The sequence below is a fragment of the Sinocyclocheilus anshuiensis genome, unplaced genomic scaffold (genome assembly GCF_001515605.1).
Source record: "Sinocyclocheilus anshuiensis isolate Anshui unplaced genomic scaffold, SAMN03320099.WGS_v1.1 scaffold997, whole genome shotgun sequence".
Lineage (NCBI taxonomy): Eukaryota > Metazoa > Chordata > Actinopteri > Cypriniformes > Cyprinidae > Sinocyclocheilus > Sinocyclocheilus anshuiensis.
In genome coordinates, this window is record NW_015555715.1 from 3,220,056 (window position 1) to 3,244,034 (window position 23,979).

At 39.8% G+C, this 23,979-nt stretch overlaps 1 protein-coding gene across 1 annotated transcript in view; it reads right to left on the reverse strand.

Moving 5' to 3' along the window:
* Positions 1–18: 18 nt before the first annotated feature.
* Positions 19–23,979, reverse strand: part of LOC107672177 (cortactin-binding protein 2-like) — a 51,380-nt gene continuing 27,419 nt past the window's right edge. The window contains exons 3-22 of the mRNA XM_016465270.1: positions 22,316–22,540; positions 18,935–20,381; positions 16,397–16,603; positions 16,133–16,232; positions 13,467–13,617; positions 11,870–12,097; positions 11,643–11,760; positions 10,547–10,804; positions 8,976–9,071; positions 7,727–7,806; positions 7,215–7,301; positions 6,183–6,282; positions 5,364–5,519; positions 5,085–5,266; positions 4,291–4,469; positions 3,473–3,678; positions 3,043–3,227; positions 1,608–1,796; positions 992–1,138; positions 19–715 (exon numbers count right to left, since the gene is read on the reverse strand). Of these exons, the coding sequence (XP_016320756.1) occupies positions 476–715; positions 992–1,138; positions 1,608–1,796; positions 3,043–3,227; positions 3,473–3,678; positions 4,291–4,469; positions 5,085–5,266; positions 5,364–5,519; positions 6,183–6,282; positions 7,215–7,301; positions 7,727–7,806; positions 8,976–9,071; positions 10,547–10,804; positions 11,643–11,760; positions 11,870–12,097; positions 13,467–13,617; positions 16,133–16,232; positions 16,397–16,603; positions 18,935–20,381; positions 22,316–22,540 (4,581 nt within the window). The 3' untranslated portion in view covers positions 19–475. The remainder of the gene's footprint in view (positions 716–991; positions 1,139–1,607; positions 1,797–3,042; positions 3,228–3,472; positions 3,679–4,290; positions 4,470–5,084; positions 5,267–5,363; positions 5,520–6,182; positions 6,283–7,214; positions 7,302–7,726; positions 7,807–8,975; positions 9,072–10,546; positions 10,805–11,642; positions 11,761–11,869; positions 12,098–13,466; positions 13,618–16,132; positions 16,233–16,396; positions 16,604–18,934; positions 20,382–22,315; positions 22,541–23,979) is intronic.

Sequence of the window (23,979 nt, forward strand, 5' to 3'; positions counted from 1 at the left end):
ACGCACGCACGCACGCACGCACGCACGCACGCACACACACACACACACACACACACACACACACACACTAATCTATACAACATTTAAGTTCCCAGTTCTTATTTACACATATTTGGTAAAACCCTGATTTCGACAGTTTTTAAAACTCACCTTTCATTTATTTAAACGTAAAACATGATTGATTGCAAATACTAAAGAGCAAAAAGACTACCAGCTCTAACTTTGATCCAAAACATTTGACCTAAAAGGCAAATTGTAAAGTGTGCAAGCAGTCTTTCTCCTGTTAGTTCATCGTACTTGTTTTTCCTCAAAGTTCTTTACTTAAACAGTTGAATATATTAAATCTATGGTCCCAAAGTACACAATGTAATATAGTGTAACAAGTATGGACAACATGTACAAATACTAAAATGCTGCCAGTAACCAAACTTCACAACATAGAGGTTGATAACAGACTGAGGGCAATGGGAGGTGTCTATCCATGGTTACTGTAGTTTTCATTACAGTTGGGGTCCAGGAAGCAGATGTTGTCTTGTGAGAAGTTGTTGCTGTTGTTATGGGATGGGGGCTGCCTTGCTCTGCTAGGGTTGCTGCTGTGACTCTGAAGGGAACTGCTGCTGGTGGCGTTCACCTGCTGAGCCCCTCTGCTGCTGGGGACGGGCAGATGCGATCTGGGTCTCGTCACTCGCTGAGGAGAAGCATGACTACCGTCGATCTTTACACAGACAGCAATATACAAAAAACAAACGTATTTTTAACAAAAACAGAGAATGCACCTTATACATGTGCTTTGTTACAAAAACCAGCAATCATGCTTTTTACTTTCGGAACCTGACTGTGGTGCTCTATTTGTGCACTTTACATAGAGCATTCTATATTGTTTATTGATGAGGCTCCATAACAGTTAGGATGTTGCCTTAGAGGGCAGCTACCTATGTAGTTGGCTCAGTAGGCTTTGGCACAGAGCCATGGTGTTTTATCAAAGGCTTGCCTTCTGTGGTGGAGGATGGGTCATATCCACGGCACTCTCTGTTGTAACAGGATTTGTTTGGGGCTGCGTGACCTTGCCATCACTCCTCTGAGGACTGGGTGGAATTGAGTCTGGAAGCATGATGAAGTCCTCTTTAAAAAGAGCAATCTGTACCAGGTAAAAGAGGATAAAAACACAGCTCGTCAATTCCTAGAAACTGCAAGGCCATGTGCTAAACTGTGCCAGACTGTTTGTGTAGGTTGAACAGAAAGTCTCTAAGAGAAGCACAAGCGTTTTTTTTTTTTGGAGTTTGCACAGACTAAATCTGAGACTAAAGCTGGGATTAAAGCAGCAAATATCAGCATTATGATGATTTCTGAAGGATCAAGTGACACTGAAGGCTGGAGTTATGGCTTCTAAAAATTCACCTTTCCATCACAGGAATAAATTATATTTTTAAATATATTAAAATAGAAAACATTTATTTTAAACTCTAATAATATTTCACAAAAATACTGCATTTACTGTATTTTTGATTAAATAAATGTTACCTTTGTGAGCATAAGAGAGTTTTTAAAAACAATTAACGACCCCAAACTTTTGAGCAGCTGTATATGTGAGTATTATTGTCTATTACCTTGCTTATGTCTGGCTCAGATTTGCTAGAGCACATGGTCTGGAGTTCTCTGATGAGATCCGTCTCATCATCAGAGCAGAGAGACAGACCCACAGCAACTCCATCACTGAGTCTACAGGAACAGACAGTACATACATGTACATAATCATTGAATAACACTGCCATCTGCTGGTAGTACGAACATAAGTTCTGGGCAGAAGCAAATTAAATTGATTAAAAGTCAGTTTAATACATCCTTACTGAATAAAATAATTTTTTTTAAATAAGCTGAACAAAGACTTTAACATTGCTTTTCTTCTAACAGTTGACTGTGGTGGTGGTTGGATGTATTCTTGTGGTGTCCATTGTGAGGCCGTACATATTCCTCGCAGCTACTCCCCTGGCCATTATTTTCATTGTGATGAGGAAGTACTTTCTCCGTACGGGTCAACAGCTTAAACAGCTGGAGACAGAAGGTAAGGCCAGATAGTGTGTGCATTCTTTGCATGCAGTTGTTAGATACGTCTGTGCAGTTGGCAAAGGGGTTCCTGACGCACTCGGCGTGCTGGCGTGTGGCTTGCTGCCAGGGATGAGAAGGCCAGTTAGACAAGGCACTGATGGGAGGTCATTGCTAGGTCCAAAAACAGGGGAGGAGCAGAGGATGGATGATTCAGCCAGAAAGAGAAAAGGATATCTCAAAGGAAGCGGCATGGGTGGGAGGTCAGAGCTTTGTTTCTCGACCAATCATCTATGGTCTATTACATCTCTGAATAAGACAGACCCATTTCTGTTGGTCTCTCTGTAACTCAGACAGGAAGAAAACTCCTGTTAGCCTCAATTGTCAACGATCTTCCAACTGTCAGCCTATCCAGAGCCACCGAGAAAGCAACTAGGGCTTTCCGTACTTTGTAATACTGGGTTAGCAAAAACCCGACCAGGGATTTCCTCTGCTGCTATCCTGATATCATTCACTCATCATCCACAACTGATGAGCAACAAGCTTCATGGCAGGGATCCCAGAAAACTGCGCAACCCTATTGTTTTTCAGACAAGAGGAACTAAAGGCATTGTCTTGTCTATAGAAATGGAAAGGAATGTTGCAAGGAAAGCCGTGGTGAATGAGAAAAATGTGATGATTTAATGATATCATGGGTAGCTGAACTTGTGGATTAGTTAATTTTGTTTATGAGGTCATAACAAAGGACAGAGGGCAGGACTTTTATTTCTTCCTTCCTTTTCCTGACCCCTTCTGCTATTGGAAATGTGTAGCACAGATGATGGCAAAATACAAGTGCTTGATATTGACAGTTAAAGGTAGTAGTTGACCCAAAATTTGATAACTGAATTGAAAATGCACTTAGATTATTCAGAAAATGTAATATAAATAAAATGCCAACAGTAGCATTTGTTACTGAAGCAGAACTGCATATACTGCAAAATCAAAGCCATCAGTTACACCTTCTCTTAAAGAGCAGCTAGAGCTCCTCCCAGAGGCGGGGCTTCCTTTCTTCCTTGGACTGGTATTGGCTCGTCTCCAAGCCCCATTATCACATCCTTTTCTGCCACCTTTCCTGTAGGCGGAGCCAATGGTGGAAAGAGGGAAACATCCTCCCTGGAACTCAGGTAAGAACCTGTTAATCTCTAACCACATAAACGGAAAAGAGTCAAATTTGTTTTCAGTAAGTACCAATAATGACTACACTGAAAGATTTAATGGCTGACGGTCAGTGTTATTAAAGCTACTTTGCTACTTTTTGCCCAGTACTGAAATAGCTGCATTTTTGTGAAATTATCTGAGTACTACTGTCACACTACTGATAAATATAGTTACATTAGTAGCAACATTTAGTTCAATGTGTTCCTCAACACTTTTGATGGTGCTGTACCTGTTCTGGGCAGTGGGCAGCCTTGCAGCACAGCCTTATTCAGCAGGATATTGAGAGCTGCTTTGACTACTGCTCTCTGACCTGGACTCAGTCCTTTGTTGTTGGGAGACTGTCGTTGGGAGGGAGAGCGTTTGGCTGTTACTCTAGATATAACAGCATCCTCGACCCGTGGAACTATCACTGCATTCCAAAGCCTCACCAACCACCTAAACACAAAGACACATGGACCAATATTAACAAATAATACTGCCTGACCTGTCATAGGAAATTATATAAATATCATTATTATTTAAGTTTAATTTAATTCAAATTCATGTAGTGTAAAAAATACATATTTTTCTATACATATTGATTCTGAATATTCAAAACCGTTTCAATACTTTCTGCAGTATCGATACAAGGTAGCAATTGTGTTTTGTCATTCTCTCTTCTCTCCAACAGTGAGTTGACACACACCACACTGTATTTTAATTAAATAAGAATATAGTCCATCGCACTGTGTGTTTTAGAGCTTTCACTATAATCATTTACAAGTATGCAGCTCATGGTCCTGTTTTATTACAATAGTAATATATTTTTGTCTTATATAAATAATAATAATATATTAGTTAGTAGTAGTACTATCTTCTATAAGGGCTTGAGGAATCTCAGACAACAGTTTCAGCTGATAAGAAGATATTTGATTATGGTCAAAAATATATTAACCTAGATACTTTTCCAATTTTGTCCCATGGTATCGAAAATGTTATCAAATATTTTTCAAAGAACTGTATTGAAGTTAGAAATTCCAGTATCGTGACAACACTAGACTGACATACTTGGGAATGGCCTGAGTCTGTTCTGCATTCACAGGGCAGGAGAGGAAGATATACGGTCCCAACAAGGCTTCTGAGGTCCCCAGACGCGTCAGGCAGGCATTGAGCTGGTGCCACACTGAGCACACCCAAGAAAGCAATTTGTATACAGGATCATCAGATGTCCAGCACTGGCCCTGAGCCTGTACAGCCATAGAAAAACTCGATTAAAGGGAGAGTTCACTCAAAACGAAAATTACGTAATTTACTCTCATTCCAAACCCATATTTTCTTTCATTTTGTCACAAAAGGAGCAATTTTGAACAATGTACTGTTAATGATGCAAAGCACCAAAAACCATCATTAAAGTGGTCCTTTAATCCTGACATCTACTTTAGGCTTCATGAGATTTCATGAAAGAAATAACAAGTAGCCCCATTTGTAAAAGAATTATTCTTTTGATTCAGATCTTTTCAATGAATCAACTGATCCATTCCACAGGTCCAACTCAGTGTTGAGGTTAACAGCTAACTGGAGGGGAAGATTAAGATTATTTTGGTCTATTTCTTACTTAATATCAAAATGAAAAAAAAAGAAGAATAAAAGTAAAGAATAAAAATAAAATTGATATTGTTGTGCAGTCATTCCATGCCATTTGAAGTCTCGATGTTTATTTGAATGATTCAGCAGTCACATGGTACACTCTGATCTAAACTACACTAAATATACTAAACGATCTCATTCTCGACTAAATTTAGAGCTGAACTGCTATTCTGGTGGTCTTCCCTGCAGCCTATTAGATAATGAGCAGGGCTGACCTTGTGGAGGAGTTTTCTGCGTAGATGACGTCCCAGCATGCCATTGAGGGGCTCGGTGTCCCAGCGCAGCTGAACCCAGCGGAAGTGCTGCTGTAATCGTAGCTCAGCACCCTGTAGGCGAGGCTTGGCCAGTGTGCCAATCAAAATGCTCCTTTCACGGAAATAGTAAAGCCCATCGTGACCTGTCCGTCAACATGAGGAGAAAAGAGTTGAACCGAACCACTCTTTCAGGTACATTGACTATACCAGCTCTGCTGCATCTGTATGGATGAGTCTCACCATGGTTGAGGGAGAGGGAATAGACAGATCCTCGGTTCTCCAGGGCTTCGCACAGGTCTCCCAGGAGGTGGCTGAGAGAGTGGGCTCTCTGCAGACTCTCCAGAACCACCACAACACAACGCCCAGTGCTGCCTTCATGCAAAGACACCAGAAACCCTGATATACACAACACAACTCGATCAGTACCAGAGAAACCACTAAAATTCAAAGATGTAATTATTCAAGGAATATTCTAGCTGTAAAGTTGTTATAGGTTTTAGGCATTATGTTGCAACAAAAAAGGTTATTAAAGGGGTCATATGATGCTTTTTTAAAGATCATTATTTTGTGTATTTGGTGTAACAGAATATGTTGACATGCTTTAATGTTCAAAAAACACATTATTTTTCAAATACTGTACATTATTGTAGGTCCTTTATGCCCCGCCTCTCTCAAACACGTCGTTTTCAACAAAGCCGAAATCGCATCATATGACCCCTTTAAGTTCAGGTTTGGTGGCTATACTATTGAAACAGTGAGTATTTTTTTACATTTACAAATTTGCCACATTCACTTCTAGTGCAAGTGCTCATTGTAACCAAGATTTTATTTTCATTTTTATAAGGTACAGGCCAAAGGCATGCAAAATCATCAGTGGCCAAAAATAATCATATTGAGTGTCGCAGAATAATCATAGTCATTTCTAAACATTTCAGATTCAACACGGTTTGATCTTGTTTCTAGGGGTCTGCTATCTTCTTCCTCTGCTCCTTTACCTACATCATCACTTGAGAAACATGACTCCTTGACACAGCGCTGCATGATTGAAGAGGCTCTTACCACAGTTGATGAAGATCTCCAGCAGGTGCTCTTTTGATAGACTCTCATCTATCTCCACCCTGACGACATCACAGCCAATCCCCTGGGCCTCCTGTCTGTGCTGCGAACATACAAACACACAACAGGTGCATCATAAACATCATGACTAGTACATATGGATGCCCACAGTACATGAGACAAACGAGACACTCTAATCATTAACAATTCTTTTGATAGCAGAATTTGAAAGAAACATTTGTTATTATCATAAATATCGAAATTAGCTGTGCGGCTTAATATTTTTATGGAAACTGTGATGCTTTTTTTTCAGTATTCTTTGATGAATAGAAAGATCAAAAGAATATATTTAAATATACATTTTTGTAACATTAGAAATGTTTATACTGTCCCTTTTGATCAATTTAATGCATCCTTGCTGAATAAAAATATTAATTTCTTTCTTTCTAAATAAATAAAAAAATAATACTGACCACAAATTTTTGTATATAGTCCCCAGCACGCTCCCTGTGCAAGCAGGTGGTCACGTTGGTTATGTTGACGGAAGTTAGCCTATTTTCAGGTGCTGCGTAATATCATTGCGCCTGCTGCACCCATGGTACGGCAGCAAAGTTCCTTGATTATTACGCCGGAATGAGAGTATAGTTCCAAGCCATATCGGCCTAGAAAATCGCAACTTTTCATTTTCCGTCAGTCTTAGTACACGATGTAACTACAGAAGAGTCAAATTTTAAATAGGAAAAATATCGAAACTCTTTGGTCATTTTTGAGCGAGATGCTAACGGTCTAATCTGATTCAATGATCTATGCTAAGCTACAGCTAAAAGTGCTACCGCCAGACCCGGAGATTGGCTGAATGGATTCGAAAACGGTAAAACTCAACTGTTTAACTCTAGGGGAGTTGGAAAATGAGCCTATTTTCAAAAATAGTGGAGTGTTCCTTTAAGTTTTAAATGAACAAAAATGCAAGCAATTATTTGTGTTTTACATTTCATCCATAGAGTTAAAAACTAATATTTAACTGATAATAGTTACCTTGATATAATGAGAGATCTGGTTGGCGATGTACTCCTGAAAGCTGCCCTCCAGCCCGTGGAAGATGACGTTATGGTACTGTTCCACCTGATCACAGGCAAAAACACAATCGAGTTCATCAAAATGCACTACCAGCACATGTATTATTCATTTAGACCTGCTTAATTTTATAATTCATGCCAAAAATTGTATTTATGCGTGACTTTATGCAGGCTTGATTACTCAAGTGTCTTGGAGGGTGTTTTGCTGTCTTAAGTTACTGCTTGTTGCACTGCATGTATCTTCTATTACAACATTTTAAAACACAAATAGTATCTGTTGCCCCAAGGTGCCAAACTGGTGGTGGAGGCTCAAAGAATGTTGTTTTGGTCCCATGGTATTATAAGGCCTTGTTTCTCTCAGCACTCTTTATCCAAACTTTAAAAGACCATCCAGAGAAACATGCTAAAAAACTCTCATTTAGAGAGACATGCTAAAAAACTCTCTTTGATGTAGAGAGCGAGTTAGCGTACCAGACGGACATAGTTCTGCAGCAGCTGTAGAGGGATCAGGGAGTCGTAAGTCATCTCATCCAGAGTGCACTCTGACAGGCCTGACAGAAAGCAAAATCATAGCAGCCATGAACCATAAATCAAACCTACACAGTTAATCAAAGAGCACACAGAGGCCATGGGAGATCAGGAGATCTGCGTGAAATGGATTTGAGCAAGGGCTTCACAGAGTTGTTTTGACGTGCCATTGCATGAGATGGAATATTCTGGAGCCTGGCTGAACATCAGGGTCATGTGATGAAGAGGAGCAGAGCGTGGCTATTCATTAAAGCGTGGAAACCCAAGAGATCTGCTGATCTGCTGAGTATATCTTTCTCCTTTACCAAGAGAATCTCTTATACACAATGTGATGCATTTTACAAAATACCTGATATATTATCAAAATATAATACATCACAATAAGGTTCAATTTGTTAATATTAGTTATAATGCATTACATATTACGATCTATAACCAATACTTTTATACCGTTTATTAATCTAATTTAATGTTAATTTCTACATATACGAATACATTTTTTAACACTTAAGGTTGTAATATACAAGTTGTATCATTCAAATGTTTGGGGTCAGCAAGATTTTGTTTTTTCATAAGAAATAAAACTTTATTCAGCAAAGATTATTCAAATATTCAAAAGTGACAGTTTCAAAAAACATAATTCAAATCAATGTTGTTCTTTCTTTTTATTCATTAAAGAATCCAAAGCGACTTACAAATGAAGGTAATGGAAGCAATCAAAACAACAAAACAAAACAGCAACAATATGTGCAATATATAACAATATATAATACAAGTGTTGTGACAAATCCCTGGTTAGTCAAATGCAGTACACCTATCAAGGTTTTTCTTTTAATAATAAATAAACAGAATAAAAAGAGATAGAATAGATAGAGCTAGTGTTAAAGTGTCAAGTTATTATTATTTTTTATAATAATTAAAAAGAAAACAAGTAGATAGAATAGAAAAAGAATAGAGAATGTTTATAGGAACAGTGTTTCGTATGATTTTTTTGAATGTTATCAGATTTTTTTATGTAGTAAGTATCTGATGCTCACCAAGGCTGCATTTATTTCATATTCATTCAAAGCATTTACAAATATAGTTAAAAGCGATAACATTTTTTAAATATTACATAAAAAAAAAATATATATATATATATTTTCTATTTGAATATATTTTAAAATGTAAAAGAAAAAGACTGAAAGCCCACCTTTAAGATGTATGGTAATACGTTGGCTCAGACGCTTCCGAACGAGGTCCCAAGGAGACTGAGGCAGCTCCTGCCCTGGCAACCATTCAGCATCACCTGAAATACACGCGCATAAAGATAACAGTTTAACAAGAGGATTCATTTAGGAAAGAGAGGTACATCGGCTAGATTTATGTGTCCGCCTATGGTGAAAGACATAGATGTGTAATCCTAACTGACATGGGAGCGGTTTTCATCTACAGTAATACTGTATGTCAAACTTGAGAGCCATGATCAATCAGCTTTTATCCTGCAAATCCTCTTCTCACTCTCTTTCCTGTCTGTCAGTCTCCTCTTGTTTTGTGTCAGGAATAGTAGATAGTCATCACGTTGCTCTCTGTAGGCCAAATAGCTTCCTTAACATCTTGTCTTAAGGGAGGAGTTGAGTGTAAACAAAAAAAAGAAGTGATGATAGAAAGAGTAAAAAAGAGAGAGGGAGAAGGAGTGTGAAAGAAATAAGTGAGAACTTGGAGAAGGCTAGTTTATTTTCAGCAGCCCTGCATGACAACCCTCGGGTTGAGCCAAGCTTAGTTAGTCCCCTATCCCACTTCCTTCCCTACTTGGCCCACTGTGCTGTTGGACAACACCCAAGAGAAAAGCCATTTTAAATTCATGCTCACTAGAGCCAGTGTCAGCATAACGACTGAAGAGCCTACACAAGTAGATAGTAATAGCACGTTTGTGTGAATGTGATTGTGTGAATTCAAATCATACTAGTGACAGTCATATTTGATATATATATATATATATATATATAGTGGGTACGGAAAGTATTCAGACCCCCTTCAATTTTTCACTCTTTGTTATATTGCAGCTTTTGCGTGCTCACGAATCCTCTCATTATAACACATGAATGTAGACATTATGAAAGATTCATTATGCATATATTTATTGTGTTATAACAGAGATTTGTGAGATTGCGATGAACTTTGAAGATGAAGATGAGATGTCTTTTAGAGATTATAAATGCAGCACTCTTTGCTGGCATTCTGCCGTGCCAAACCATGCACACAGCAGCCACTTGCTTTAGTTAAAAAGAACAGTGTTCTGTGAATGTTGATGCTTTAATAACAAATATTTATCGGTAATTTATCGGTAAGTAATTACTAATTACTTTTGAAATAAAGTAATCAGAACAGTAACGTGATTACTTTTAAAAGGAGTAATCAGTAATTTGAAATTTGATTACATTTTCAGAGTAACTTGCCCAACACTGATAATATTACACTATATTACCCGTTTTCTGTATTGTTGATCAAATAAATGCAGCCTTGGTCAGCATAAGAGACATCTTTCAAAAACATTTAAAAAAATCTTATTAACCTCTTTTAAATGGTAGTGCATTTACATTTACTTTTGGTTTTGGGGTGAATTTTCATGAGATATTTGTAATATTATTATTATTATTATTATTAAACACAACACGTAACACCTAAAGTTATGGAGAGAATCAAGTTAAATGGACACAAATTAATCTGAATTTCTAGGCAAGTACCTAGTTACACTGTAAGATATACAGTAGATGTGTTTACCTATAATTACAGAGGCCATGCTGTTGGAAGAGAGGCCCAAAGTGTTTGCTCTGCCCAGAACTTCCTCCAGTTCCCAGTTCCCACAAATTAGCTGGAGGTGATTGGTCAGCAGGTGACTCAAGCTTCCTGTTAGTTCTTCCCAGCTAGTATGGCGCTGAATTGTAACTTTGCCAACAGCGCAGCCATCCTCCAGGAGATCCACAGGGCAAAGACGCTCCAGTGAGCTCATGAGCACCTGTACAACCACTATGTACCAGTCTTAAGTAGGGTAGAAATCAAAAGTTAAATGGTAAGGCAGTGGTCACTTAAAGGGTTAGTTCACCCAAAAATGAAAATTCTGTCATTAATTACTCACCCTCGTGTTGTTCCAAACCCGTAAGACCTTCGTTCATCTTCGGAACACAATTTAAGATATTTTTGATGAAATCTGAGGGCTCTCTGACCCTCCCATAGACAGCAAGGTAACTACCACGTTCAAGGTCCAGAAAAGTACCAAGATGATCGACAAAGTAGTCCGTGTGACATCAGTGGTTCAACTGTAAAGTTACGAAGCTACGAGAATACTTTTTTGCGCAAAGAAAACAAAAATAACGACTTTATTTCACATTTTCGTCTCTACTGCGTCACTTTGGATGCGCGTTCACGACAGTACCATGACGCGAGCGTGTGGCGGCGCTGACCCAGATCCGGCATGACCCAGATGACGTCATTACGCCGGATCTGGGTCAGTGCCACCACACGCTCGCGTGTTTTTGTTTTCTATGCGCAAAAAAGTATTCTCGTAGCTTCGTAACTTTACAGTTGAACCACTGATGTCACACGGACTACTTTGTCAATCATCTTGGTACTTTTCTGAACCTTGAACGTGGTAGTTACCTTGCTGTCTATGGGAGGGTCAGAGAGCCCTCATATTTCATCAAAAATATCTTAATTTGTGTTCCGAAGATGAACGAAGGTAGTACGGGTTTCGAACAACACGAGGGTGAGCAATTATTGACATAATTTTCATTTTTGGGTGAACTAATCCTTTAAGTCAACTATCACATGGCCAAACCATCACATTTGTACAAAGCTCCATTGCTCAAACTATACTTACCCAGGTTCTCTAGTAGGTCTTTGCAGTCATCTGTGGCAACATCATGTATGGTGCGATTGCATTTATCCCTCTTCTCCATGTCCTGTTGACTGTGGTTACACAAAACCTCCAGGCATTTCTGTAAACCAGGAGATACGTAAGCATGCAAGGCATCATCTGTGTTTATAAGTCTCCTCTAACTCTTATTTGCTGGTGTGAAGCAGTGTACTCAGCATCGAATATGTCACCTTGTAGCCCCTGGATGCAGCAATATGGGCAGCAGTCCAGCCATCCTGGTTACTGTGGTTGAGAATTTGACTGGCCTTTGTTATGCCAGGGTGTTGGAGCTCCTGGTTGGGGTCTGAAGGACATGCAGGGAGATCCAGGTCTGGTTCAGGAGATGGGTGGTGTAGCAGGAGCTTTAGAGGGCCCACATGACCTGAACTGACTGCGGCGTGCAGAGCTGTGCAGTTGTCCTGGGAACAACAAACACTTAAGTTTAAGGGGTAAAGAGGTAGAAAAAAAGGTATTTTTGAGGAAATGCAATAATTGTGCAATTGTGTAATAAAAAAAACGAGAAATAATAATAAATAAAATGAAAATAAATACATTTTATTACTTATAAATTATACATGTTAGAATGTTTTTTTTAAATCCATTTATTTGCGGTATTGTTATACATGTAATTTTTTTTATTCCACAAACATACTAATCTACCAATAAACACACACACACTTACAATAAAGCAGATCACAAAAATATTAAAATGCACAAAAGATGAACCATCAAGCAAATGTAAAAACTACCTTAAACCAGTTAAACTCTGCCAAAATCGCGTTAAAAATGTTTATGCTTCATTTACATAGCCTTCCTTATATGGTATCAGCCCATATATGGGTTCATTTGAAAGCTTGGAGTGTCTGCTTTACAAAGAATATCTTTTGGTTTTTATATTCATAAAGCATATTTTTCACAAAAAAGTCAATTCATATATCACAAGAAAGCTCTCATTCTCAGGAATTTGACGATGTAGATTATTTCATTGTGTGACAATCACAGATCGAATGATCTTCGATAGAATCGCGATGTAAAATTTTGTCACCTCTGAGCGAATTTACATTTATACTCGTAGCACTGCTTCAGTCAGCCGCAAACAGCCACAAATATCTATATACTCTATATTATCTTTTAGATTAGGATCTCTTCTTTCAAACAAGACCATTTTCACGTTTCTGCGTGCTTCCATCGGTGAGATATATAGCGTTTTGTCCAGATTGCGCAATAGACGGTCGTCTGGGGGAAACGCGCTCCCCATATCAAAAGCGCTCTCAGCCAGCGCGTCTGATGTTATAGAGATCTGTGGTCGCTTGTGGACTGCAATTGGTCAGATTACATGTCTCTCAACTCGGCGGCCATTTCAGAGCCGTGAAATTTGACACCTCTGCGTCACTAGAGGGGGGAGAGGGGGGTCTTCACATTCGGGAATGTAAGCTGGGCGTTTTGGGGGCTGTAGTTTGTGGACTCAATGATTTGAAGGCGAGTTTCCCTCACGGAAAGGATACAGCACACGCGGCTATAGACCTTTAGAATTTCCCAGGATATATATATATTTTTTTCAGCCCAGTAAATTAGAGCAAACTGAGAAAACATCTAGGGCATAATTAAGTGTTTCTAAAACAGGGACCGTAATTAAATTCTGAGCAACACACAGACAGCGAAATACCCACGCTCAACTGTCAAGGTAACCATGGAGATGAAAAGAGGGGCAGTATTTCCTAACGTATTCAGGAACGCAGACATTTGAGTAATTGACATTTGAGTGACACTGGTGTCATGAAAACTCACAGTTGTGACATGTGAACAGTCTGCTCCTGCGTCTAGCAAGACTTTCACACACTCCACATGTCCCTGTTCACAGGCCAGGTACAGAGGGGTCCTTCCCTGCGAACACTCCCTCTCCAAATCAGCTCCACATTTCACAAGAGCTCTCACGCACCTACCAATGAGAGAGCAGCTGAGATTGATATCACTGCATAGAGAAACACATCAGAGACACAAAATTGTGTAGACCCTGGTTACACAACTGGGCAGCGCTAAACACAGGTCCAAAAGAGATTCAAAACGTTTTGTCATCTGGTTACTGGTCAATCCACATACTGAGGCAATGTGATTACATCACATTTTATTTTAAATGCTAATCTGTCTTGATGCATACCACCTACTCACCTGTCAATCATTTAATGCACTAAAGCAAAGGTTTTTAAACAAGCCTGTTACATACAGCGTTAAAAGAACTGTCCAATTAAAAAAAATCAGAAAAAAATCCCATACATTAGGGTGACCATACGTGCCATTTTCCCAGGACGCGTCCTGGCCAGGATTTCTATATTGCCTAAAATATCTAGGTTTTGGCTTTGTTTGCGTGTGCAGACCGATCGGTGTATGACATCAAAATACCATACAGACGGTTATGAGGGGCCGTATAGGCCATAATTATTGAAAAGCCTCTTACAAACACTAGTGAAACGAAAAACATTGATAAACCTTAGTGAAATTCATTCATATGCATTACTGAAAACCTCTTACAAACACTAGTGAAAACACTGATCAACCTTACTGAAATTCATTCATAAGCATAACTGAAAAACCTCTTACATGCACTAGTGAAAAAATTGATCAACCTTAGTGAAATTCATTCATATGCATTACTGAAAACCTCTTACAAACACTAGTGAAAACACTGATCAACCTTACTGAAATTCATTCATAAGCATAATTGAAAAACCTCTTACATGCACTAGTGAAAACATTGATCAACCTTAGTGAAATTCATTCATAAGCATAAGTGAAATAAGTAAATATTTCAGTAGATGATGAGAGCTAATTTCACTTGAAATGGAAGCTGTCAACACTTCCGTTTAATTTGGCGCGTGCTGTGTCAACACTTGCATGCAGCAGATACTTTAATAATAGGCTACTGTAGTCCTCTTGAGGAGCACGTCCAACATTGTTTAGCACATCCAACAAGTGTTTAATTTTGTAGACTTCTTTATTGTTTTCAATTTCTATTCAGCAGTTACCATTTAAAATTTGAATCTCATTGTTAAATAGGCTATATGAGATTTTTTTTCTGTAGCAATTTAAGACCAGGCAACAGTCAGTGTTGGCTTATTTAACTTTCACATTGCAATTTCATTAATACAGTGTACTGTATATGGCGGTATTTTTAATTTTGCACTGCACTGCATTGTTTAAGGGTTAATGGAAAACTTATGAAAATGAACCATAGTACGTATTTCCGCAATGGAAAAATAATGGATAATGTCCTGGCAGAAAATTATCAGTACATTTTACTCATTTTTTTTCAGTATGTGCTACAGTTGCACAAATATCTTTAAATGTAAAATTTACCTAATGCCTTGATGAATGAATCCATAAAACATTTTTAATTCTAAGAGGACTAGGTATTGTAAATCATTAAGTGCTTTGCAGCTTTCCGGCCTATTCAAAGCAGGTAACACTACTATTTACATGTAGTAATGATAATAAGTCAAAGAAATGCAGTAACGTAATACTGATTGTTATGTGCAGGGAAAAACACATGAACTCTAAATGTTCGTGCCGCGCTGTCAGTTTGGTGGTGCTAGCGAACACGTCCTCCCCGCGCTGTCGAGTCGCAGAGCTTTTCAGTAATGCGTATGAATGAATTTCAGTAAGGTTGATCAATGTTTTTCGTTTCACTAGTGTTTGTAAGAGGCTTTTCAGTAATGCGTCTGAATGAATTTCACTAAGGTTTATCAATGTTTTTCGTTTCACTAGTGTTTGTAAGAGGTTTTTCAGTTATGCGTATGAATGTATTTCACTAAGGTTGATCAGTGTTTTCACTAGTGTATGTAAGAGGTTTTCAGTAATGCATATGAATGAATTTCCCTAAGGTTTATCAATGTTTTTCGTTTCACTAGTGTTTGTAAGAGGCTTTTCAATAATTATGGCCTATACGGCCCCTCATAGACGTTTCCTTATGCTTTCAAAATGCTCTCGAGGTACTTTGATGTCAAACACTGATCGATCTGAGCCGCGCTGCTTTTAAGTCGAACACACATCCTATGTACGCGTAATTGCATCGCTTTGACCGTAGATCCCACCTTCTCACACACACCATGATTGGTCCATTATGTACAATGCCTGCATGTTATTGGTCAAACTACTTTTCGATCATTACCTTCAGCAAGCATGAAAACAGGAAAAAACAAAGCCAAAACAAATCCTGGCAAGGACGTGTCCTGGGAAAATGGCACGTATGGTCACCCTACCATACATAAACATGCACAAGTGATTTGCAAGTATACTTTTTGTAAAACTCAGTCTTTCTCACCTGACAACTTGTGATCAGATCACCTGATAAGTATGTTAATAACGGTGCGATAAGAGGCACAAAAGTGTCTGTTCTTGAAAACACAATAAAAGAGTTAAAACGACAATAGCGAGGAAATTGAGAATAGAGGACTCACCCATGGTGACCATTTTCAGCAGCGGCATGTAACGGCGTAAATCCTGTTTCATCAACAGCATCAGCAGATGCCCCTGAAGTCAGCAGCAGATTTAAGCAGTCTATAGAATAGACAAAAACTCATTATTTACATATTAATATCTACATTTTCACTGTGTGTATATATACACAAGTAATTCTACATCTATAGAAAAACGATCACTGGATAATGTCTTACACAAAAGAAAACCTTTTTTCAGTTAAGCACAATCTGCCAAGAACGTACCTGTGTATCCATTAAGAGCAGCAGAAATCAAGGCAGAGGTTAATTCATGTTGATGGAGATGAATATCCAATAGTGGATCTTGGTTAAGCAGCATAGACAATAAAGTGACATTTCCCTGGGAAGCAGCTTGGAGGAGAAGGGTTTGCCCGTCATCCAGGGGGACGGGGTCACCGCAGGTTAGCGAGGAGACTATGGAGGGACACCAGCCTGGGAGGGTTCAAGCAACAGCAGTAACTAGTGAGGCAGGGTGCTAGTGTTGTGTCAAAATGTGTTCTCTGATCCAAAACATTACCCAGAAGAACAACTCCATTTGTCATTCAGAAATAATTTAAGGCCACTGCCGCAGTGCTGACTGAGACAACTATTTTGTAGTTCAGTAACCAAATTACTCTCCAGAGAGATGAACACACAAAATTTATGTTCAAGAGGAAATGTGAAGCAAGCCAAATTTAGTCAAAACAAAGGGTAAATGTTTATGCGATGTACACATTTTGACACAATATTGGAAACATATTATTCTAAAGAGTTTATCTGCAATTCACAACCTCTATCCTACTAATTAGATCCTTAAAGATAAAGTCAACTTCATCTGCTTTTAGATCAGGTTAAAAACAAAAAGGCAAATAAAAGACAAAACACAACCGGATAAATGAAATCAGGCAGCAGGCAGTTTATGATAAATTAATCATGTCAGTCAAACTAAAACTTTCTAAACATGGAGCTGATTGTTTGAGACACGTCAATTGGACAGAGTTAGAAAGACAGAAACTACAGCAAAAAAAAAAAACTGATGAATTTTGACAAAGCACAAGGAATACTACTGGCTAATGGGTACCTATGTGAAAACAGAATTCAAATAACATCTTACAGTGTGGATGTAACTAGTCTAGCATCTGATGCATGTTTGTAAATAGCTTTGTCTCTAGGGTTTCTCTACGTTTATCTCAGTTAGTGGAGGGAGTTGAAGTGAGAAAGATAGGCATTGAGGTCCAGTGGAAAGCATAAGATTATTGGCTCTTTTCTAGGTTAAAATGGGCGGCAGAGAGAGCAGAGGAGCCTCAGAGAACTGCCATGGCTGAGTGGCTGCAGAGAGAGGGAGAAAAGTGCTAATTTTTAACATTTAACGATGACAGCTAGCTACCGAAATCTCTCAGAACTACCCTGTGGATTAGTCTCTAGTGACAATGAAGAGGAAGACTCTGCTGGAATACTTGCTCTGCTTTCACTGGCGTTACATTTGTCTTTCTCTGGTGCTCTCAGAGAGCTATGAAGAGGCCTGCAGAGATAGGGTGGTATTTCAAAATGTGAGAGAACTCTAAAGCTTCTGACCAGTTTCCAAGAGGAAAATCTTACTGCAATTGGAGCTGTCTCATATATTTGGCTTACATACCAATGCATGACTCTAACTAACTGACATCTTTGTCAAAGCTTTTTTGGAGCCACCCTGCTAAAAAAAACAGAGTAGGATGTTGTTGTACTGGTGTCTCCACCAGGCTTCTTAATTAGCTTAACCAGCAATACTTTACAAGAAAGACCATACTGTTTGACCAGTCACCATCTAGACTAACAACAAATTGGCACTAACCAATCGGATCAGCAAGGCCTTTATCGAAGGTATTGTTTTATTCTAAAACAGGTGTCCAATTCTAGTCCTTGAAGGGCAGTGTCCTGTACAGTTTAGCTCCAACCCCAATCAAATACACTTGAACCAGCTAATCAAAGTCTTCAGGATCACTGCAAATTTCCAGAAAGGTGTGCTGGAGCTAAACTTTGCTGGACATTGACCCTGCAGGAGCAGGATTAGACAACTCTGCACTAAGATATACATTTACAATTACTGTAGTATATTTCAGATGTAGAACTGCACACTATTGTGTAGAACAAATGCAGAGAGACATATTTAGGAATATTTAAGTACAAGACCTTGACAAACACAATTATATTGTGTTAGTTGTCTAGGAATGTCTTTAAAACCATGGAATTAAACATGAAAAATATGCAGAGAATGACACCACATTCACAAGTTTCAAGTTTCTCTACAGTAGGTGAAACAAAGAAACAGATGGTGGCATGGACACGGTGGAGTGGTAAGTATAAGACATTATAGGAAACAGGTTAGTGGTGGAACACAGGAGAAGCAAAACCATGTTGTAGGTCAATGGGAGGAAAGGGGATAGAGCAGCCTCTGGCATCAGCTTCAGAATGGATTACAGGAAAGACCCCTAGAGACCTGCCTTTCAAGAGAGGGTCAACCTGACCTATTCGTATCTAAAAGTGCTTTGGTGAAGTCAAGAAACTGTCCTGACATGGGTAGGTGCCCTCAAGAATCTTACAAATATTCTTATCTTGGTTATGTTGAAGTACTGCATTTCAACCGGCAGGTAACCCTAGTAGTGTATGAATACTCCTCTCTTGGTTGCTCCAAGTCTATGTCCCCCTCTGCTAGGACTTACTGAAGAATACATCAAGTATAGAAAAGCAGGGGAGTAGAGAGGAGAAGCAGTGAAAGCAAGGGTGAAGAATGGAGCACCCTTTTACCTGATGCTGCTGCCAGGGGGCTGCCCAGGTGCTGGGGGCTATGGGACGGAAGACTAGGTGGGTTTATGGAGGGGCTACTGACAATGGTAGCTGTGGAGGAGGTGGTGACAGGGGGACACTCCACACATGCTGCTGTCGGCTGCGACCCCCACGGCCAGCCGGTACAGGAAGCACCCACCTGTGACGCTGTCAAGGCTGGGACTGTACCGCACAAATCTATGGAGGGCTTTGGTGGAAGCTGAGGGGTGGCAGTTGATTTGGCAAGGCCCACCCCCAGTCCTGTTCCTGGGGACCTGCTGGCTTCACCTACTACTTTGATTGGTGGGTGTGGAGGGGAAGGTGTCTGGGACAGTCCTGGTTTTTTTGGTGGGATGGGAGGTGGGTTACCCCTGTCGATGCGGGCCACAGTTGGTGATTTAAGGCCTATCTGGGGGTGGCCCAAACGCCCGGTGAAGGGTCCCCCCTCAGATGCGGAGTGTGGCAGACCAGGGCGAAGGGCTGCAGGGGGCCCACCTGCTGGAGGGCTTGTAAAGCGGGAGAGAACCTGTGTGACTGTGTGGCGTGCCTGCTGTTTGGCTGCAAAGTTGTCTCGATTTGTGGGGGACAGGTCGCGGGAAGGGGGGCTCTGGTTTGCGGTTCCATTTTGGTCCTGCTCCGAGGCAGAGGGTTGGAATTTGTAACGGGCCGCCTGGACGCGTGGACTGACCCCAGTCGGCAAGGTAGCAGACACACCAGGTGAATGTGAGCCATGCGAATGCGTTTGGCCCTCTCCTCCATTTTCTGCCTGAGAGCTCCCGTGGTGTAGCCCCCGCCCCACACTAGAAGTCCTAGGTAGGTTCATGCTAGCATAGGTGGAACCTGTAGGCTTGACGGGGATAGAAAGTGGCACCTTCTTAGCCCCTTCATTTTCCAGCGGTACATCTGTCTGAGAGGAGGCAGTCTTGCAGACAGTTGCCTCAGTGCCCACAGCCACAGATGCCACAGTCTTGGGTTTAACTGGGGCAGATGCTGGGGCAGAAGGCAGTGGTGGGGCGTCTTTGCATTGCTCAGTTCTTAGCTGCTCCACCTGCTGGTGGAGATTCTCACTTTCAGCTCGCAGCTCTGCAGCACGCATCTCCTCGCGGCTAAGCCTGGACCGTAACTGCTCTCTTTCTGTGTCAAACTCGGCCAGCTGTTTCTCCATCTCCGCTTCCATCTGTTGGCTGCGACGTCGCTCGGATGCCAGTTCTTCCTCCAGTCGTCCCACGGAACGGCCGTCCTGCTCAGTGCGGGATGAGAGCTCCTCAAAGCGCTGATTCTCTTCGACCACACGAGCAGCTAGCTGCTTGCATTCATGCACCAGTGACATCACCACGTGTTTGTTTTTCTCTCGCTCATCCTTCAGCTGAGCCGACAGCTTCCTGTGTTCCTGCTCCAGGCTCTGCAGCTGCAGTTTCTCCATTTCAAGCTAGACACAGCAGCAGCAGGGCAAACGTGAGACTCGCAGAGAGTAGATAACAGACACATAAAGCAAGACACTGATTATTAAACAATTAAGGTATGTCAGTCCATTAGACAATGATAGTAAACCATGCATTGAAAATTACTTTAAAATCTAGTACAATGAAACTTGGAGAAAACGTCCTCAAATCAGAGGTCACTTTATGTTAACCTTACATAACTTTCTGCTTATGTCTAAGCTCCACTAATGAAGCTTTTGCATTAATTTATCAGTTGTAGTGTTTTTCTATGTTTCTATTCCACACATTTAAAAAAAAACTATTAATAAACCCCAATGTCTATTTTGGAGACTGTGGCTTAATTAGTTGGATCTTTGTAAAGTAGGTCAAGGGATCAGTACTCATGTGCTAAGGTGCTGGCTGAGCTGACCACATCACTCATGTGAGATAGCAGTTTGACCTTTGAGGTATCAGTTGCTTTTAATATAAAAATCAACATGAAATTGAATATCAAAAAGGGGGACACACTACTACCATCAACTGCTGAGGACACACAATACACTACTTGCAGGAAAGAAAAGTGACCAATTAACTCTTATTGACACTACATGTTACAGATAGGAGTGCAGGCTTTATTTACAGATTTAAGCTGCTTAGCCTATGAATAAATTAATACTTGCTCAGAAATAATGAGACAACAAAAGAAACCATTAAGCACAGTGGCTAGTAACAGACAGAAATCCCTGTGATAACAATACAACTACTGTATGTTTATACTATTCATAAACATCATTTAACATTTCCTCATTGTGACTGGTACTATATATAAGAGCTTTTACATTTAACAACAGTACCAATGCAATAAGAGAACTGTCACCATAACAAACCAAGCACAAGTGTTTATTATTGGAACAGAGAGCTCCGTTCTCTGTGTCAGTGTAACATGTAAATATGCATGCTATGTGTCTATATATAAACTGTATCTTGTAATATATAATAGGCCTATCCTAAAATTTAACTGAAGCCACTGAGATAGTGGACACAGCTGATATCTGGTCTACAGGGGTCACTTGTAAGAAGCACGCCTGTGTGTGCTTTTAAAGTTCATGGCCGGATTTGATATCATGTAGCTTGTATTCTTTGTAGCACTAGCTCAAATTGTGAAATATAGATTTACGAATGTGTTTGGCAGAGTGTTTTAGAGCTTAGCATCCATTTCTCTCCTTTTCTAACACCTCCTCTTCTTCTTTTTATACCGTCATTGCTCTCCTTGTCTGGCACTCTCTTTCTTACTCTGTTTTCTGGCATGTACTATGCTTATATGGAGGTTAGAAAAACTGGATTTTACCTTAAAGACTTGATTTCATGTCACTATTTGTGCCAGAACAGTATCAGCATAGATGATGTGGACACATTACTACACACCCCTGAATAGACACATACACACACACACACACACACACACACACACACACACAGCTGTACACATTGCATACTAGACTATATTCCGAGAATAACTAGGAACACCTCAGCAAACCTCCGACAGCAAACTTAATCATGTCAAGGTAATCCTACAGGAAAGGAGGACTTATTTCAGATAGAATATGCAAATACTCTTGCAATAAATCACACACAATCCTTTCTGTGGTCTTGCTCTGTTAAACATATATACATACACAATTAAACACACACACACACACACACACACACACACAGCTGTACACATTGCATACTAGACTATATTCCGAGAATAACTAGGAACACCTCAGCAAACCTCCGACAGCAAACTTAATCATGTCAAGGTAATCCTACAGGAAAGGAGGACTTATTTCAGATAGAATATGCAAATACTCTTGCAATAAATCACACACAATCCTTTCTGTGGTCTTGCTCTGTTAAACATATATACATACACAATTAAACACACAATTTGAGGTCTTACCCTTTTCTGTCTGCTCTCAGCGGCCGAGAGTTGGGCAGACATCCTCTCCTGCATCTTACGGCAATGGGCCATAACAGCTTCCAGCACAGTAATGGGACTCGCACTAACAGGCCTGCAGTCCTTTGACCCCGTCCCAGACTCAAAGTCCCTCTGCAGGGCAAGGAATGGGTCCGTCAGACTGAACTGTCCATATCTCTCCTGCAGGAACACTTCTTTCCTTCGTGCCTATTAAGAAAAAAATACAATAGATTGGTGAGCTTATTTATAGGAACATCATGTCCATTTTCTGGTTAAGATTTTCAATAGCTTAGCATTTTCACAACTGTCTGTATATAATATCAAAATCACCCTTGTGTGGACGCACACACACACACACACACACACACACACACACACACACATTTAAATATTAATTTATGGTGAATAATCTGAATAAGGTTTCTGTATATGACCCAATATTCTGATCAATATAGGAATACAGTATGCAAGCTGTTCTTCAGATTTCCAGAAAAAAAGCATATTGGCTTAATCTGGTTATGACGATCAGGCTATTTTTTAATTTTATTTACAAGTTTAAAACTTCTAGAGGTCAAGAGGTAAATACATATCCTAGCATCATTATGATACAAATGTGGTGCCTGTGGGAAGAGGGCAAATCATTGTGAAATAATACAGAGCTATTATTACACATTATGTTCCCTCGGTGATGCATGTACAGTAAGTGGTGGCTGAGAAGAAATGTCTTGCTGACTTAATGTGCTTCGGCCTAGAGACATGCAAGTCTCCAACCTCGCTTGTGATCTTACCCATAGGAAAAATGTATTGCTCATTGGTTGCTTTTCCTAAGCTCAGGAGACTTAGATGAGATTCTCATATATCTCTCATTTTAGTATCAACAGCATTTCAGATGTTTCTCCTAAAATTCTTTACGAGAAATGGAAGTAGACACAAAAGAGACATGAGAAATATCTGAGAAAAAAAGAGTCAAAACAGAGAATGTGGTGGAAGAAACATAGATATCTCTTTATTGTCTTGATGCAATCTCTATCAAGACTCCATTATAGGAATATTTTATTGCTCAGTGGTTGCTCTTTCTAACCTTAGGAGATTTAGTTGTGATTCTCATGTATTTCTTATTTTAGTCTCAACAGTGTCTCAGATGTTTCTCCTAAAAATCCTTAGGAGAAATAAAAGACACAACTGAGACATGAGAAAGTTCTAAAAGAAAGGAATCCAAAATGACAATGGGAGAGAAACGTGTGAGAAATATGGGAGATCTCTTTATTGTCTTGCTGTAATCTCTTGCAAGACTCCATTATGAAAATGTTTTACTGCTCAGAGGTTGCTGTTGCTTTTTTTATTGCAATGGGGTTTTCACCTGTAATGGTCAGGACAGCAGGAGTAGAGACAGGAAACAACTGGACAGGTGAGAATTGAACAAGAGCAGGAAAGTATCTTTAGCTGGGATTCGAACCCATGCCATCTGAGGTGCAGTTGTGCCTTCACATCGATGTGCTGCCCACAATGCTATGGCTCTGACAGAGCTTACTCTACGCTCAGGATACTAAGGAGTGATTCTCTTCTATGTCTCATTTAGCTATCAGCTTTGTCTTAAGATGTCTTCAGTTTTATTTTAGGAGAAACGTTAAACTTTTACTAATATT